This window comes from Dermatophagoides pteronyssinus, unplaced genomic scaffold (assembly GCF_027571235.1).
Source record: "Dermatophagoides pteronyssinus isolate colony J.1.1.1.1 unplaced genomic scaffold, Derpt_VIB-CSIC_2022.12 sq0001, whole genome shotgun sequence".
Lineage (NCBI taxonomy): Eukaryota > Metazoa > Arthropoda > Arachnida > Sarcoptiformes > Pyroglyphidae > Dermatophagoides > Dermatophagoides pteronyssinus.
The window spans coordinates 5683777-5699824 of record NW_027461525.1 but is presented as its reverse complement, the minus strand read 5'-3'; the positions used below and the strand labels follow the sequence as shown (position 1 = coordinate 5699824).

General features: G+C 29.8%; 3 protein-coding genes across 5 annotated transcripts; 2 read left to right on the top strand and 1 right to left on the bottom strand.

Annotated features, from left to right (window-relative positions):
* The first annotated feature begins 3709 nt into the window (after positions 1-3709).
* On the top strand, positions 3710-8276 carry LOC113795756 (protein SHQ1 homolog). The gene is made up of 3 exons (XM_027345967.2): positions 3710-3793; positions 6598-7825; positions 7903-8276. The coding sequence occupies exons 2-3, from the start codon at positions 6616-6618 to the stop codon at positions 8238-8240; spliced, it is 1548 nt and encodes a 515-aa protein (XP_027201768.1). The 5' UTR covers positions 3710-3793; positions 6598-6615; the 3' UTR covers positions 8241-8276.
* Positions 4047-8842, bottom strand: LOC113795757 (sodium-coupled neutral amino acid transporter 7-like). Its single transcript, XM_075824455.1, has 11 exons — positions 8580-8842; positions 8478-8504; positions 8271-8407; positions 6424-6545; positions 6156-6354; positions 5939-6074; positions 5766-5858; positions 5438-5697; positions 5230-5290; positions 4712-4875; positions 4047-4617 (listed from the first exon to the last, which is right to left on the bottom strand). The coding sequence occupies exons 1-11, from the start codon at positions 8840-8842 to the stop codon at positions 4331-4333; spliced, it is 1749 nt and encodes a 582-aa protein (XP_075680570.1). The 3' UTR covers positions 4047-4330.
* Positions 8843-11008: 2166 nt separating this feature from the next.
* Positions 11009-13031, top strand: LOC113792989 (uncharacterized). 3 transcript variants are annotated; one of them, XM_075824463.1, is made up of 5 exons: positions 11009-11151; positions 11201-11507; positions 11562-12454; positions 12509-12727; positions 12779-13031. In XM_075824463.1, the coding sequence occupies exons 1-3, from the start codon at positions 11082-11084 to the stop codon at positions 11950-11952; spliced, it is 768 nt and encodes a 255-aa protein (XP_075680578.1). In that variant the 5' UTR covers positions 11009-11081; the 3' UTR covers positions 11953-12454; positions 12509-12727; positions 12779-13031. The 3 variants fall into 3 exon arrangements, with proteins under 3 accessions (XP_075680578.1, XP_075680583.1, XP_075680573.1); XM_075824468.1 differs by having other exon boundaries at positions 11009-11421; positions 11473-11507; XM_075824458.1 differs by having other exon boundaries at positions 11009-11507.
* Positions 13032-16048: the final 3017 nt, after the last annotated feature.

Here is a 16048-nt window from a genome sequence, read left to right as displayed (position 1 = left end):
TTCATTCTTTTCATATTCTTGAACTATATTTAATCATTGAAAACAATCAAACTTTCACTGGAAAACAATCATTCTTTCTTTCTTTGTAAGAAAGGGAAAAAGTTGTTTTTGTTCCAAGTTTTGTCAAAATAGAAAAAAATATCTGGAAGCGGAATAAACTAAAAAAAGAAAAAGGAAACAAAAAGATTTTTTTGTTTACATTTCTTTGATGTTGTTTTCAAATTTGCAATTCAAACATCTTTCGCCCACCCACCTACACACACTCCAAAGGTATCAAGGTAAAATTTTTTCGTTTTATTCCAGGTGTGTGTGTTTGATGGGAGCAAAATTCATTTTTTCTTATTTTTTCATCCAGGAATATCGATAATGTGTTAACTTTTATCGATTTTGGAGAAAAAGTGCTTGGAACAAAAAAACCAATGGTAAAAAACCAATGATTTTTTTTCTTCACAAAGAAACAAATTCATTTTTGTCATTAAATTGTCATTATCATCGTCTTTCCAAATATTGATTTGATAATCAAGTTGGCAACCGAAAAAAAATTGACAAAATAATTACCGGAATCAATGTGAAACACACACACACAAACATTCAGGATTCTTCAAAGTACATTTCAAAAAAAAATAACATTGATTAATTTTAATCGAATATTCTTGTGTGTGGTGGGTAAATGATAATTTTCGTTTTGTTTTTTGGTTTTTTCTTCACCACTTTTTCTTTTATCAAAAGTTTCGTGGAAACAAATTCTCAAGAGAAAAAACAACAACCAGCAACCAGCATTCTTTTTTTTGTTTTTCGGGCACGTCATTCCATTGCTTTTTTTTGTTCTCGAAAAAGATGGATTTTTGTTTTTCTGGTTTTATTTTTATCTTTTTTTTCTGGCCAAAATCGATGAACAACATTGTTGTTGTTTTGGAACGATCAAAATCTAGGAACGAGGTCGAAAAAAAAACAAAAAACAAAATGTTTTTCTCCCTCATATGATTCTGGTGAAAGAATCTTAAGATGAAGAAAAAAAATGTGATTGAAAAACAACAAAACAAAATAAAATCTGCTACATCTGCTGATCTCCTGAAAATACCTTTCGGTCTTTGGGATTTGACAATTTTTGCAAATACAGAAAACAGAACAAACAAACAAAACAAAACAACCGAACAAACAAACAAACATAATCATCACGTTTATTTAGTTATTCAAGTAAAATACATTCTATATTTACATTTCAAACTTCTTTTTTTTTGAAAAACATTTTCAAAAAATCCATTCTTAATTCCATCGATTTGGAAGAAAAAGACTAAAATTTATTATTCACATTCATCGATATTAGATCAGTAAACTTTGTGTCAATTCAATAATATATTGTATTCTGAATAAATGTTTGTTAGACAAACAAAAAAAATAACGAAAAACTACATACAGAATATCCAAAAAAAAAAACCAACAGAATAACAAAAGCATAATGATAATAATGTCGATAAACGTAAACATTATCCAAATAGAGTTATTATATATTTTTTTCTATGTTTATTTATATTTAATGATGATGATGGTGATGAAAATTTTCATTATTAATATTATCATTATTATGTTTTCATTTGGAAAACAATCAACCCTAGAGAGTGAAAAATGAATGAAACAAAAACAAAATGATTGATGACTGTAATTGATCTGTTTTTTCCCCTTGTCATCATCATCCTTTCAAACCAAAAAAAACAAACATCTTTCTGTTTTCATTGGAAAAACCCTATAGTTAGAGAGTAAAATATGATTTTGATATGATGGTTGTTGATTTATCCTTGTTGAATCATCATATTTTTGAACCGAAATGAAAAACATATGATGATGATCAAGGATCCAACTGATTCTCATCAACAACTGATGAAATGATCCTGGTGTTTGAATACAAAATAAGACAAGGCATTTATTTTCTCTATACTTTCATTTTTTAATATCCTGCTGTATTTCCAAAGAAAACAAAAAAAAAATCAGTTTTTTTTTCGTTTTCAATCATCATTTTCATTTTCATTTGTTTCATTTGTTTTTCGGTTTTCAATTTCGATTTGTTTGTTTTTCGGTTTTGTTTTTGTTCCAAGGTTTCCCGGTTCCAACATCCAATACAAACAAGCAGAAACAAAACAAAACAAAAAAACAAACATTAAACATTTATCATTTTTGATTTTAATATTCAATAATCATCAACGATAATCATGATTTGAATCTGTTTGAATCGAGAAAAATTTTAATCTTTTTCGCCTTACGCAGAAAATTGTCAAAAGTTTTCCTGATTTGGTCAACCATCATCATTATTTTCAAAATCATTTTCAAAATTCTTGTTTGTTATGCGAATTTTTGCCTTCGGTTTGTTTCTGTTTTCGTTTTCGTTTGGCCTCCAACGAACATCACAACAGCATTGATTTTTTTTTCGTTTCTCAAATGAGCTATATTTAGACCTTGATCCAAAAAAATCGTTTTAAATCATTATTTTTTTGTTTCATTCTTTCATTCGCTGGTGTGAGAAGCAAAAAAAAAAGAAGAAACAGAAAAACAAAAGCAAAAAGCAAAATTATAATAACATTCCCGGATAGGCAAAAAACAAGACCAAAAAACAAATTCAATGTAACTTTTTTTTTCAAAAAAATGTTTGAAAATCACATGAATTGAATGAGAAATAAAAGCAAGCAAATCCAAACCGAAAAAAATCCTTTCCAAAAATGCATTCATTTTTTCCATTTCAAAAATTTAATTATCATTCGAAAAAAAGTACAATGATGATTTGATAATCATCATTTCATAACCCTATTATCATCATCATCATAATTCGGAAAATAATGTACATTTTTTTCGTCTATCATCTGTCATCAAACATAATGATAATGATGATGATCTTTAGCATCTATATTTTATTCTTTTCTTTTTTTTCATTGTCATCCAAAACAAACATAAAACATACATGCATATTTATTTATGGATAATTTATTAATTTTTCAATGTATTTTGCATTAACCAAAGCAAAAAAAAACTGAAAGAAACTAAAAAAAAGAAAAAACTGAAAAACGAAACTGAAAAACGATCCAATTCTTTTTCATCGATAAGTTTTTCTTTTTTCTCAAGAAATTCTGTAATTCCAATTAACATTTTTTTCTCTCGTTCGTTCGTTTAGTGTCTTTAAATGTGATAAAAACGTTTTAATTATAGATTAGATTAGAAACGCGAGAGAAATGAAACTTTTTTTCACCAGTTTTTACTGGAATTTTTTTTCATTTTTACGAATTGTACGAAACAAAAAAAATCAATTTGATTATTTCATGAGGATTCCACCATCGTCGGCAACAACGACAACAAAACAAAACATTATCAGCATTTCGCAAGAAAAACTGAGGAACCTGAAAAAAAGCAGCAAAAAACAAAATTCTAATGAAAAAGAAGAAGAATATCATTATTTGTTGTCAATCAATTGTTTTGCCAAAAATTATCATTATGCAATTTGTCATTTTCTTCTCCTCGTCGTCTTTCTTGCACTGTTTCGTTTTTCCCAAATTAATAAATCAATAATAATAATCGACCATAAATGAAATTAAAAAAAATTTGTTTAAAAATGTTATTTATTTTTTTGGATAAAAGATGGCGCTTTTATGAGGATTTCAATCAGGTGCTGACATCTGCCGAGTAAAGTTTTTTTGTTGTTGTTGTTATTCGATTTCGAACACACGTGCAAACTTGAATTTTTGATTTTGTTTTTGGTTTTTGAAAAGAAAAAATTTCATCAATTTTTATCATCATCAAATAAAATTGGGTAAGTTATTTTTTCTCTCCCACTTGCAATAATAAGCATTCGTCAAGTTCATGATCGATTCAAGATCGATAAATGTTGATCAGAAAATCAATTTTTGTCCCTTCACGTTTTTTGGTTTATCAAATATTTTATTTTAGTTTTTTTAAAAACAATAATAATAATAAAATTATTCAAAGTATCAATAAACATAACACATTCATTTAGATTATTATAGATAGAAAGAAAAATTGTAAAAAATTAATTGGAAAAATGTACAAATTTTTGAATTTTTTCTCCTTCTGTTTGTTTTTGTACATTATCATCATTATCATTATGAATTTCAATATAAAATCACTTGGTTAAAATTAATATTGAAAGAAACAAAAGTAAAAAAAAGGTCTTGAACATGATTATCTTTTGAATGTTTTCCTTTTTCATTTGTTTATGAAAACAAAACAAAAAATCAAATGTTGATGATAATGATGTTGTTGATCGATATTTTGTTTGTAAATGTGTGATATGTGAAAAACAAGTGATGAAAATCTGAAAAACTGATTTCTAAAGACAACTAAATTCTTTTTCAGGGCCAACAATAGTAACTGTAGATAAATCAATACCAACTTGTACAAAAACTAATATAAACATTGCTATACCGAATAATATGATAAATATACCATAAAAATAGGAAAAATTCCATATCAAATGCCAACGACGTGTACCTTCTATACTTTTTAATAAACGTCTTTCATTATTCATTTTTGCATAATAACCATTTAAATGACGACTGGCTAATGAAACCATACATATACCCGGGAATACGAATACATTACATGCTGCTAATGAACCTAAATTTTTTTTTTTGTTGATAATATTCAATTGATTAGCCCATGCAATATTCATATATCAAACTTCAAATCAAATCAAATCGAAAAATCATACCTAATGTTTCAATAGCAATAGTAATATTTGGTGTTATAACAGCCAATATTAATACAAAAAGATTCCATAATGTTGTTATCGTTATACGACGCATACGTTCACCTTTTATATATTGTTCAGTTGTTAAACGAAACCATTCAGCATAAAGACCATCCAATGCACCACTTTTTTTCATTTTGGTGATCAAGTAAAAAAAGAAAACAAGAAAAGATCATAGGTTTTTTCAAATATATTTGTTAGGTATGTTATTATAAGATTTGAAAATCTCAAAAACCGACAATGACAATCAAAATGCACCCATATCTTATTTTGATCAGATCAAAATATATACTATATAATTATAATCTTTAATTCTCCATTCTATATCTCATAGTTTGGTGAAAGCCTAAAGGTTTTTTTCCGAAAACCTAATCTAATCTATCATTATCTAATGGAATTTTATATTCGATTAGAATCTTTCATCGCCTTTTTTTCTAAGGATAAATATTATTTACAAAATCAAAAAAAAATTGACTTACCGACCGCAAAACATAATCGGAACATATGTGCTAACCATTTTGATGATCAATGCAACGATACCTATTCGATTGTTCAATGGAAAAAAAGTTTATGAAAAAAGCTTTTTTTTTCGTTCGATCGGAAATTGATTTAATGGAATTTTAATGTTTTTCATTTTTTGCTGTTGTCAGCGAAAAAAAAACGAAACAAAACAATAATATGACATACCTGTAGTAACAACCGGATCTCTTGCATCATACATTTGTATAATATCGGCTTTAACTTTATCACCAAATGTAATATAACCATATGAACCACCCAAATTATAAATAACCAATAATAAAACTAATGAAAATATTGTTGATTTTATAAAATTTGTTGATCGTGGTTTAGCTAGGCTTGAATAAACAGGCAAAACAATTTCATGTGTTTGATAAGCAAAACAAATGACTGGTAATGATGCAAATGCAGCTATTACACTTGTAGGACTGTTTTTTGAAAGATGTAAAGAATATTTTATTTTTTTTACTTAGGGAATTTTCCAGTAAACTCTTACCTAGTTTTTATCTGACCGGGAACAACATCCAATGCATAATATTCATAAATATTTAGAAAAACAACATAGATCATGGCAAAAATGCCCAACATACTGCATGTATAAATGTAAATGAATGAGAATCAGTCATTTTTTCAATCGTTAGAATAATTAATAGATTATTATTTACAAACCATAAATAACGAAGAAAATCTAAACGTTTAAAATAACAAATTGGCCATATAAATACAACTGCTGTTATGATTATCGTAAATGTACGTGATAGCCAAAATGTTTGACAAAAATCATGTCCAATAAATGTATAGAATACTATTTTTTCCCGGGTGTGAAAAACAAGTTGATGTCATTTAAATCACGAGAAAGAATTTCCAAAAATAGCAAAAAACTTACATCTATCAAATTGATCACCAATAATAATCAAAAATGTAACATCAACACCAAAACAAGTTGACATAATAGATGTAGCGGCTAATTGTTGTGCACGTTTTCCACCCATCGAACGTAAAACATTATGATATGTAGTATCTTTATGTAGATCAGCACACCACATTAATGCCAACATTGTTGATGCCAATAATATTACGATACACTAGATTTCAAAAAGTTCAAAAGATTGAATAAATGAATGGGTTCATGTTTTGGATGTGGTGATACAAACAAATTGTAAAATAGTCGATATAACTATACCACCCAAACGATCATATGCGGCTGGATAATTTAAAATACCAGCACCTAATGCTGTATTGACCAATAAAAATACGCCAACTTTCCAGCTACTATCTGTGTATATGGGGTTTTAAAAAAAAATTATTAATTTTTAATTTCATTTCAGTTTTTTTCTATAGAAACAATGATGATAACACCGAAATTTCGTGTGGAACAAGATTATAATAATCTTTATGTGATTATTCGCATGGCTAATTGTCGAAGCTTGTGGTCAGAAAATTCCTTGGAAATTTTTCATCAAAATAATGAATTTATTTTCTTTGGTAAACCTTCTTATTATCTTCGATTGGAATTACCTGGTGAAGTAATATCAAGTGATACAATTATTGCAGATGAAAATTTGGAGAAACAAAAAAACATTCAATTCAACTATGACAGCGAAACGAATGAGCTTAAAATTCCTGTCGAGAAAAAAAATCCAGGCGAACATTTCGAAAACCTTGAAATATTAGAACAATTATTGGCCAAATCGAAAACAAAACCTGGAAAAAAATTGATTGAAGTTTTACAAACAAAGGATTTTAATCATCAAAATGATTTAGAAAACGACGAAGATGAAGAAGAAGAATTTGATTGGACAATTGAACAAAAAATTTCAAACAATGACCAAGATGATATTCAATTTAGCCACCAATATCCATATGGATTTGCCAACAGTATGACCAATATTATTATCAATGATAATGAAGAAGATTCAGAAATATTTGATATAAAAAATCCAGGTAAAAAATCATTAGCACAAAGACGTCGGGAACGTTTACGAAAAGAATTGAATGATTTTGATGAACAATATTATTTAGCAAATTTATATGATAATGATGATAAATTATTGATTGATTCAATGATTGAATCACCGTCATCAGCACCATGGAATGATTGGAAATCATCAAAATCAGCAATATTAACCGATCAAGAACGAAAATATATCAATGAAAATATTATACCGGAAAAATATGATTTTATCAGATATGATTCATCGAGGAAAAAAACCCTGCTACTCAGTTTATTTGATATTTTGTTTGGTTATTGTTATGATCTACGTACAAATGATTTTGAACATACATGTGAATCACCGTGGACAATCGTCAAACTATCACCAACATTAAGCTGTTTTGAATATTGGTTACCATTAAATAATGATTATCAATTTGATGATGATGATAATTCAATGTTATTGAATGAAAAAAATATGCCAAAATTAATGTTAATCAATTGTTTACGTAGATCATTAATATATCCATTATATAGAAATTGGAAATTATCAATCAAAGTGTTAATGGATGTTATCGATATTCTATCTATCGGTACGAATGCTATACTAAAATGTTTATTGGGTAAGTTTTGTTTGTTGTTTGAAATTCTTAATCTTTTTCTTTCTCTCTCTGATATTTTTCAACTCAACATATTTTAGATATGCATAAAATTATGGCCATCGATGGAGAAAATCGATCATTAATCAATGATTTATATTTAACCCATTATTGTTGTTGGATTCAACAACAACAACAAAAACAAAAACAACTGGATCATTGGTTTAAATCATTGGCTAATTATCTATCAACAATATGCAATAATAACAAATATATTGATAAACAAACGCTGGGATTAGATTTGCTTGTGTTGGAAAAAGCAGCTAAAATTGCCATCGATGAACAACAACAACAACAACATTTATCAAAAGGATTAAAATATTTGCTTCAGATTTCTGATCATCGTGTTTCAATCGATGATGATAGTGATGATGATTGATTGATTGAAATAAAATAAAAAAATTCTTACCACTTGGTTTTACTGCTGTTTCATTACAATTAATATCAGCATAACGAATAGATTTTTCATTATCCATTGATTGTTCCATTAATGGTGTTTTTTCATCATCATGTTGTTCATCGATTGATGTCCATTCTACGATATTGCTGTTTGTTTACAGTGAAATCAGTGATTATCTTGCAATTGCTTCACGGGGTTAAATTATTTAAATAATACCTTTTGTTGATTCGAATGGAACCTTGTCTGGAACATAAAATTTTTTGAGATTTTTTTCTTTTAAAAATTCTGTAAATCAAAAAAAAAAAAAAAAAATCTTACCGAAGTTTTATCGATACATCGGTTGATAATGTTTGCCATTGCATATAAGCAGGCATATCAACACTACGACGAAGACTATCGACAAGAAAACCATTTGCACTGGAATTTCCACCACCACCACCCGTACCACCACGTCCAGGACTACCATAGGATAAACGTGGTTCACCATTTGATGATGTTGAATTATTACGATTTGAATAACGAACACTACCACCACCAACACTAACACCTTCCTGTTCCTGTAGACGATGTAATGAATCCATTATGTTTTTTTGTTTGTTTGCTTCTTGGTTGATAAATTAGAAAATTTGTTGTTGAAAAAAAATCCGAAAAAAACAAAACAGAATTTTCAACGAAATTGAATTCAGAATCAGTCAAAAATTTTTTAAAAAAATCATCAAACGAAAACAAAAATTGAATTTAGCCACTGAATGATCATTGAACAACAAACAACAACAACTCTAATCACAAAATGAAAATGATGAAGACAAAAAAAAAATCAAGTCATCAACATCGATTTTCATTCAATCAATCAAATCAATAATCAACCAACTAACTAACCAAATCGAAAAAAAATGCACCAAAATTAAAAAAAAACTACTCCTGAATTTGAAGATTATGTTGATCAATGATGAACTTTTACTACCACTACTATTGAAATATATTTGTATCAAAATAATAATGATGTCTGATGATTGATTGAAAAAAATGGATTTTAATCATCATCATCAATAAATTTTTTAATCAACAACAACATTATCAGGCAATTAAATTGTGGTGTATATGGATGGTCTTCGAATTGGTAGCATTGATTTTCTCTGATTAAGATTTTCTGATTTGAATTTCATCACGTTTCTTCTTCTTCACTTACTTACTTACTAACTTGGTTTCATCGACATTTTTTCGTTCGGTTCATTTAGGCTTGTGACTTGTTGATTAGGTAAAATCAATGGAGTCATATCGCCAACAACCAAAGAAAGAAAAAAAAACAATATTATTTTTGGAACCCAATATATAAGGAAAACAAACTATAAATAAAGAGATGAGTTTTGGGTTTGTTTGTTTTTTGTTTTGTATCATCCCAATTGATATTTTTCCACTTTCTTACTTATCAAATGCGAAAAATATATATATAACGAAGATAAGCGAAAGCGAAAAAAAAATCCCAAGATTTTTTTTTTTAGATTTGATCTTGAAAATGAAAAAAAATCACATTTTTTCTGGGTTTGGAAAGCAAGATATCAATGAGTGATAATATTCTTTCCATTTCTTTTTCTTTTTCTACAGAAAAAAATATTGATAATTTTCCAAATCAAATTTGGTAATTTGAATCCTTTGATTTTTGATTTTCTGATTGATTTGATTATATCTCGTTCAATTGCAATCATTAATCAACCCAAAAACAAACGAAAAAATGTACAAGTAGAAAAAATTGAAACAAAACGAAATCTTTCTTGAAATTTCAAATCTTTTTTTTCCCTTGCAAATGATGTACTTCGGAAGTTTTGATTATGATGATAATTTGGATTTTTTTTCTTGTCTTGTCTGAATGAGGTCATTGGTTTTGTTTCAAACCAAAAACAACAAAAACAAAAAACAAATTTTCCAGATTAATCGATTTTATCCATTACCCAAAAAACGTTTATCCAAAACGAAATTTTTCAAATTTTCTTTTTTTCGCTTTGTTTTGTTCAATGATGATAATTTATGATTGACCTTCACTGGATAAATCATTTTGGACATCCTACCATATGGCAGACGTTTTTTGTTTTGAAGCTGTGAAGATTTGACCGATCAATAGGTGGTGGCGGTGAAGATTATTATTATTGCCAAACAACACCTGTGTGTGTACAACACCTGTATGACCGCACTGCTAAAAATGACCAGGTTCGATTCAATCACCTAGAGGTGAAACTGTCAAATTTTTTTTTTTTGACCATCATAATTTGATTATAACAGAGTAGGTCATTTTTTGGTTTTTTGTTTGAGAAAAACGATTTGGATTTGCTTGAATAACGACGCTAAACGCTTTGATTTTTGAGTTTTTCTTGACAAATTGGACTTATTTTGTGTGTGTACACTGAAAAAAATAGCACCCTCATTTGAGGAGGAGGAATGTACAGCGAAAGTTAGACGGTTTTCGAGCGAGGAGTCCGCTACAACAAAACGATTTTGCCAACTATCTTTTTATGCACAGTCACATATTTCATGAATGGTCCCAAAATTGATTAAACAGAAAATTTCGACTTGAAAATTGGAAAAATTTTCTAAGTCCGAATTTAACATGGAAAATTTTTCAAAAAATTGAAAAAATTTTCTAAGTCCGAATTTAACATGGAAAATTTTTCAATGTTCGAATTCGATATTCGAATTAAAAATTGAAACGTTTTTTATGAACTGTATTAAATAAATTTCCGTACAAACACAAAACACGTGTTAATTTTTTCATTTTCATTTAATATTCGTAATTTTTTTCCAAATTTTCACAATTTATTATAAAAAATGGATCGGAAGAAAATTGTTCGAAAATTTGATGGAATCGTCACCAAAATTAGGCAAAAAAGTGCCGACAGTAAGTATGTTAGCTCAAATATTCTTTTTTAAACTATATCAATCAACAGTTCGCACAATTGAATCTTGGATTGTGGCGATGGATATGCTCCAAGAGCTATTCGGGAATCAGAAGTTTTTCGATTTTTCGATGGGGGAGGAGAGGTGGAAACTTATGATGACCTATATGGAACAGGTGTTAGCCGGTAGAGCAGGTGAAATACCCGTAAGACTCGGCGACCGATTCGCCTTTGCTAAAGCTATATCTGCCAAGATATCCTTTCGTTCCTTGGTGAGTACGTTTGTAATCCTTACGTTCAAAAAACTTTTTATTGCTTTTCAGAGAAAACAAAATCGGTCAGAACGAATGGCCCAATCGTAAGTGTTTCGTATCTATCATTACCGTGCTTAATGATTATTCAAATTTATTAGTTTGGATGTTCCCGGTCCGTCAAGTGAACTGGATTTATCTCCGATGGTCGATCTTATTAATGATGATGATGATGGTGATCAACAAATGGCCAATATTACTGATGGTGATCAACAAATGGCCAATATTACTGATGGTGATCAACAAATGGCCAATATTACTGATGGTGATCAACAAATGGCCAATATTACTGATGGTGATCAACAAATGGCCAATCTTACTGATGATAATCAACAAATGGTCAATCTTATTGATGGTGATGACGATGATGACGATGATGATGACGATGATGACGCTAATGATGGTTCAACAACTATCCGATTTCAAATTGATGATGATGATGAAGATGATGATGATATTAACTTCGAACTTCGCCAAAAGCACACTTCCTGACTCATTATCTGGATTTGTGGCTTTATTATGGCGAATTGTTCAAATATTCCACCGCACGATTCGAAAGGCAGCACGCTTCCTTGAAACAGCATTACAAACACAGTAAGAATTTCAGGAACGTTGCGTTTTCTTTGGCACGTCTGCACCAGGAGTCCTTGTTCATCAAGAAATTCTGGGGTACTTCTGGCCAAGATATACCTTTCGAATCGCCAAGCCTACCAAAGAAGTTGCATCCGTTCCCGCTTCGAAGTAACATCGTTCGAGCCATAATGGGGAGCGGATGCAACTTCTTGCTACCATCGAAATTCTATAGTGGCCAAGGTACCATCTATGTTTCGGGAGTGGTTTTTGAAGTGACCTCCCAAACGGATGAGTTCACCTTCGGCCCGGGCACGTGTAAAGGACCGATGTCAATTCCGGTCGATGACCTGTCGCACAACAATTCGTTCATATTTGAACAAAGTGGGCAGTATTATATCAATTATGTCATCAAAAAATAAATGTAAGTTGAATTTTTCCGAATTCCACAAATTTTTAACTATTTCAATTTTTTAAGTTGATAGCGCCATCACTATCGAAATTTTATAGTGGCCAAGGTACCATCTATGTTTCGGGAGTGGTTTTTGAAGTGACCTCCCAAACGGATGAGTTCACCTTCGGTCCGGACACGTGAAAAAGACCGATGATAATTCCGGTCGTTGGTTGATTTGTCGAGCAACAATGCGTTCATATTTGAACAGTGATATTATATCCATTACATCGTCAAAAAATAAACGTAAGTTGAATTTTTCCGAATTCCACAAATTTTTAACTATTTGAATTTTAGCATCACCATCATCATTCTTCATTCATCATCATCATCATCATCAACATCATCATCATCATCATCATCATCATTTCTTTCATTCATTACAAATCCTTATATCATTGTTTGATAAAGGTAAAATCATTTTGTAAAAATAATCATCATCATTTCTTTCATTCATTACAAATCCTTATATCATTGTTTGATAAAGGTAAAATCACTTTGTAAAAATAATCATCATCATTTCTTTCATTCATTACAAATCCTTATATCATTTTTTGGATAAAGGTAATATCATTTTGTAAAAATAATCATCATTTATTAATTTTTTTTTTATTTTTTATTTTTTTAATAATCGAAAAAAATAATAAATTTTTTTTAAATTTCTAATTTATCGTGAGTTTTATATAAAGTTCCTTGGAAAAAATAATTCCCGGGAGATTAAAAGCGCGAAAATTTTGAAATTTAAAAATTCAAAAAAATTTCTGGGAAAAGTAAATTCCCGGGAAGATCGAAAAAGCGAAAGCGCGAAAAATTTTGAAATTTAAAAATTCAAAAAAAAATTTCTGGGAAAAGCAAATTCCCGGGAAGAGCGAAAAAGCGAGAGCGCGGAGAATTTTGAAATTTGAAAAATGCGGTGGAGGCTTTTTTCGTCGAAACCATTTCGTTTCCATTTGCCATGCGCCAATGAAACAAAAAATGGGGAGGCTAGCAGTTTCTATTTTTTTCAGTGTAAGTGAATCATCCATCAATCAATCAAATAAAAAGAGATAAGAGACGTGAATAATGGCTAATGAAGATTGATCGATGAGTGGAAATAGCCAAATTCCTAATTGCAACGATAGATGGCAGTCAAAGCGGTGAAATTATTACGGAAGTTTTCAAAAAAAAAAATGTCCATTCAATTCCAGTCCCAGCCCAGACAGAACAAAAAAAAATGCTGTTTGTCCACTATGGTGTCAAAATAGCCATCATATTTGAGAGAAATTCAAAAACAAGGTTGACAAACTTGAAATTGAATTTTTTGAAGAAAAAAAAAATCATTGAACAAAAGCAAAAGAGAGAGAGAAAATCTCTACCGTGGACAATGGCCATCATCAAGTGCATCTCATTCACTATCGGAGAGAAAAAAAATTGTCAACAAAACGAACGAACGAAAAAACATTACATTTTTTACATTGTAACGATATGCGGAATTTCCTTCCAACGGCAGCAAACAACAAAAGCATTTTTTTCTCGATAATGCAAAATGAAACAGGAAAAAAGCATTTACATTTCACAATCTTATTGTGTTTGTGTGATTCGATATTGAAAAAACGTGTATAGAATTTAAGTGGAAATAGATTTTGGATTTTAAAAGCTTTTCTACTGTTTTTGTTTGTTTCTTTGTTATTGTATTGAACAAAATCATAATTCAATTCCATAATTCTACAATCAGATCAGAACATTTCATCAACAAAAAAAAAAAAAAAAAATAGGAATCGATTGAAATTCTTTTGATTTGTGCATGCGCATTCCGAGATGTGATATGGTGAAATTCTGTAATTCGGTTGATGGTTAACAGAAATCCTATATGGTTTTTGTATACAGAAAACAAAACGAAGAATTTGATGAAGAATCGAATAATGGCCGCCGCCGAAAAAACACTGTTTTAACCTAACCGTCATCATCATCATCATTTAGGGTCGTGGTCGTCTGTTTATCTCTGTCATATATAAAGAAATTATCTTCGAACTGATCGTAACAAGTGCCTTTTTTACTTTCAACAATACCACTACCACCGAAAAAAAAAATAAATCCCTGGGACTTTGAACTTTTTGAATTTCTGCGCAAAATCTATTTGTTGAAAAAAAGAAATTCTCTCCATTAATTCTTTTTCGAAGTTTCTTCGCTGAAAAATTGAAGATCGGTATCTTCCCCTTTACAGCAAAATTCATCATCGAAGAAGAACACGAAGATAGTGATGGCAACGAACCGAAAATTTTTTTTTCAACGAACAAAATAGACAATATATTTTCAGTTGTAGTGGTGCTGGAACTGACCGGTCAGATCCTCAGCTATCTCTTTTTCAAACGAAACGAAGAAAAATCTATATTCTGTGTGTAAATGGACAACAGCAAACAAACAGCAAAAAACATCGAAAACAACCGCCACCATCATCAGATTCAATATATGGAAAACTTGTTTTTACACTTGTGATGATATATACAAGCGTTCCAAGACACACGTATACTTGTATATACCACTGCCAAAATCCATTGCATTAAATGGATAGTAAGCATTTCAATGCATTTTGGGGATTGACTCGCTATTATATTTGAGCTATGATCCTGAATATTTTTTTCGTTTATTTTTCTCTCTTCTCTTCTCTCACTCACTCACTGAACTCTTCGGGGTTATCATCATTCTTCTGTTTTGTACATTGGTCGTCGTTATCTTTGTGTCATTATCGTCGACCGCGGGCAAGACATTACCACCATCAATAGTGTGCCTGCTTTTCTTCAACACACGTTTCATTTCGTTGTCGTTGTTGTTTTTCCATGGTGATTTTGGCCGTTTGGTTTTTTCTATTTTCTCTTCAATTTGGCAGCATTTGAAACAGTGGTATAGTGTGGTGTAGATTGTGATACACGAGGGTAGTAGTTTGGAATATACCCTTCGGTTTTTTTTTTTTGTTGTTTTTTTCGTTTCCTTTTTTTTTTTGCTGGGTTTTTTTTCTTCTTGTGTTGTGCTGTGTGTTTTGGTGTTTTACTCAAAAAGAAAAAAACCATCAAGAAAATAGTAGCAGTGTTCCTGGATCATCTTCGTCGTCTTCAATCCAGGATTCATCCTTGTTTTCTCGATCCCAAAAATCGATTTTTTAAATGGATCGAAAAAATGAAATTTCTGCAGCTTTATTATCGATAGTGTAATTATCATCGAAAAAGGTTGGTATTTTTGGTTTTTCTAATTAGTTTTTCTGCAAAAAAAATGTGAAATGAAATGAAATGAATCTTTCAAATGTGACATAGATTTAAGAGTGAAAACAAAAAACAAAAAAATATCCATCCATTCAATCAGACCTAAATCTACAAATCCGTAGATCTTGTAATTAGTAATTGTTTTTTTGGTTTTTTTGACATCAATCGATCAAATTTTAAATATATCTGATGTGTGGATGTTGTTTGTTTGTTTGATGATGATGATGATGATGATAAATGAAATGATGTTAAATGTCAAATGTTTTTGCAAACCAATATTCAATCTCACATTTGCATCTCCATTCATCGATCAATTTACAAAATGAGTAAA

Excerpts from the sequence above, each read along its gene's own strand:
- LOC113795756 (XM_027345967.2), top strand. The coding sequence starts at position 6,616 with ATGATGATAACACCGAAATTTCGTGTGGAACAAGATTATAATAATCTT. Across the intron at positions 7,826-7,902 it reads TATACTAAAATGTTTATTGG|ATATGCATAAAATTATGGCC; the intron begins GTAAGTTTTGTT and ends AACATATTTTAG.
- LOC113795757 (XM_075824455.1), bottom strand. The coding sequence starts at position 8,842 with ATGGATTCATTACATCGTCTACAGGAACAGGAAGGTGTTAGTGTTGGT. Across the intron at positions 8,505-8,579 it reads GATGTATCGATAAAACTTCG|ACAAGGTTCCATTCGAATCA; the intron begins GTAAGATTTTTT and ends TTTATGTTCCAG. Across the intron at positions 5,859-5,938 it reads GATTTTCTTCGTTATTTATG|TATGTTGGGCATTTTTGCCA; the intron begins GTTTGTAAATAA and ends TTATACATGCAG.
- LOC113792989 (XM_075824458.1), top strand. The coding sequence starts at position 11,113 with ATGGAATCGTCACCAAAATTAGGCAAAAAAGTGCCGACAGTAAGTATG. Across the intron at positions 11,508-11,561 it reads TCAGAACGAATGGCCCAATC|TTTGGATGTTCCCGGTCCGT; the intron begins GTAAGTGTTTCG and ends CAAATTTATTAG.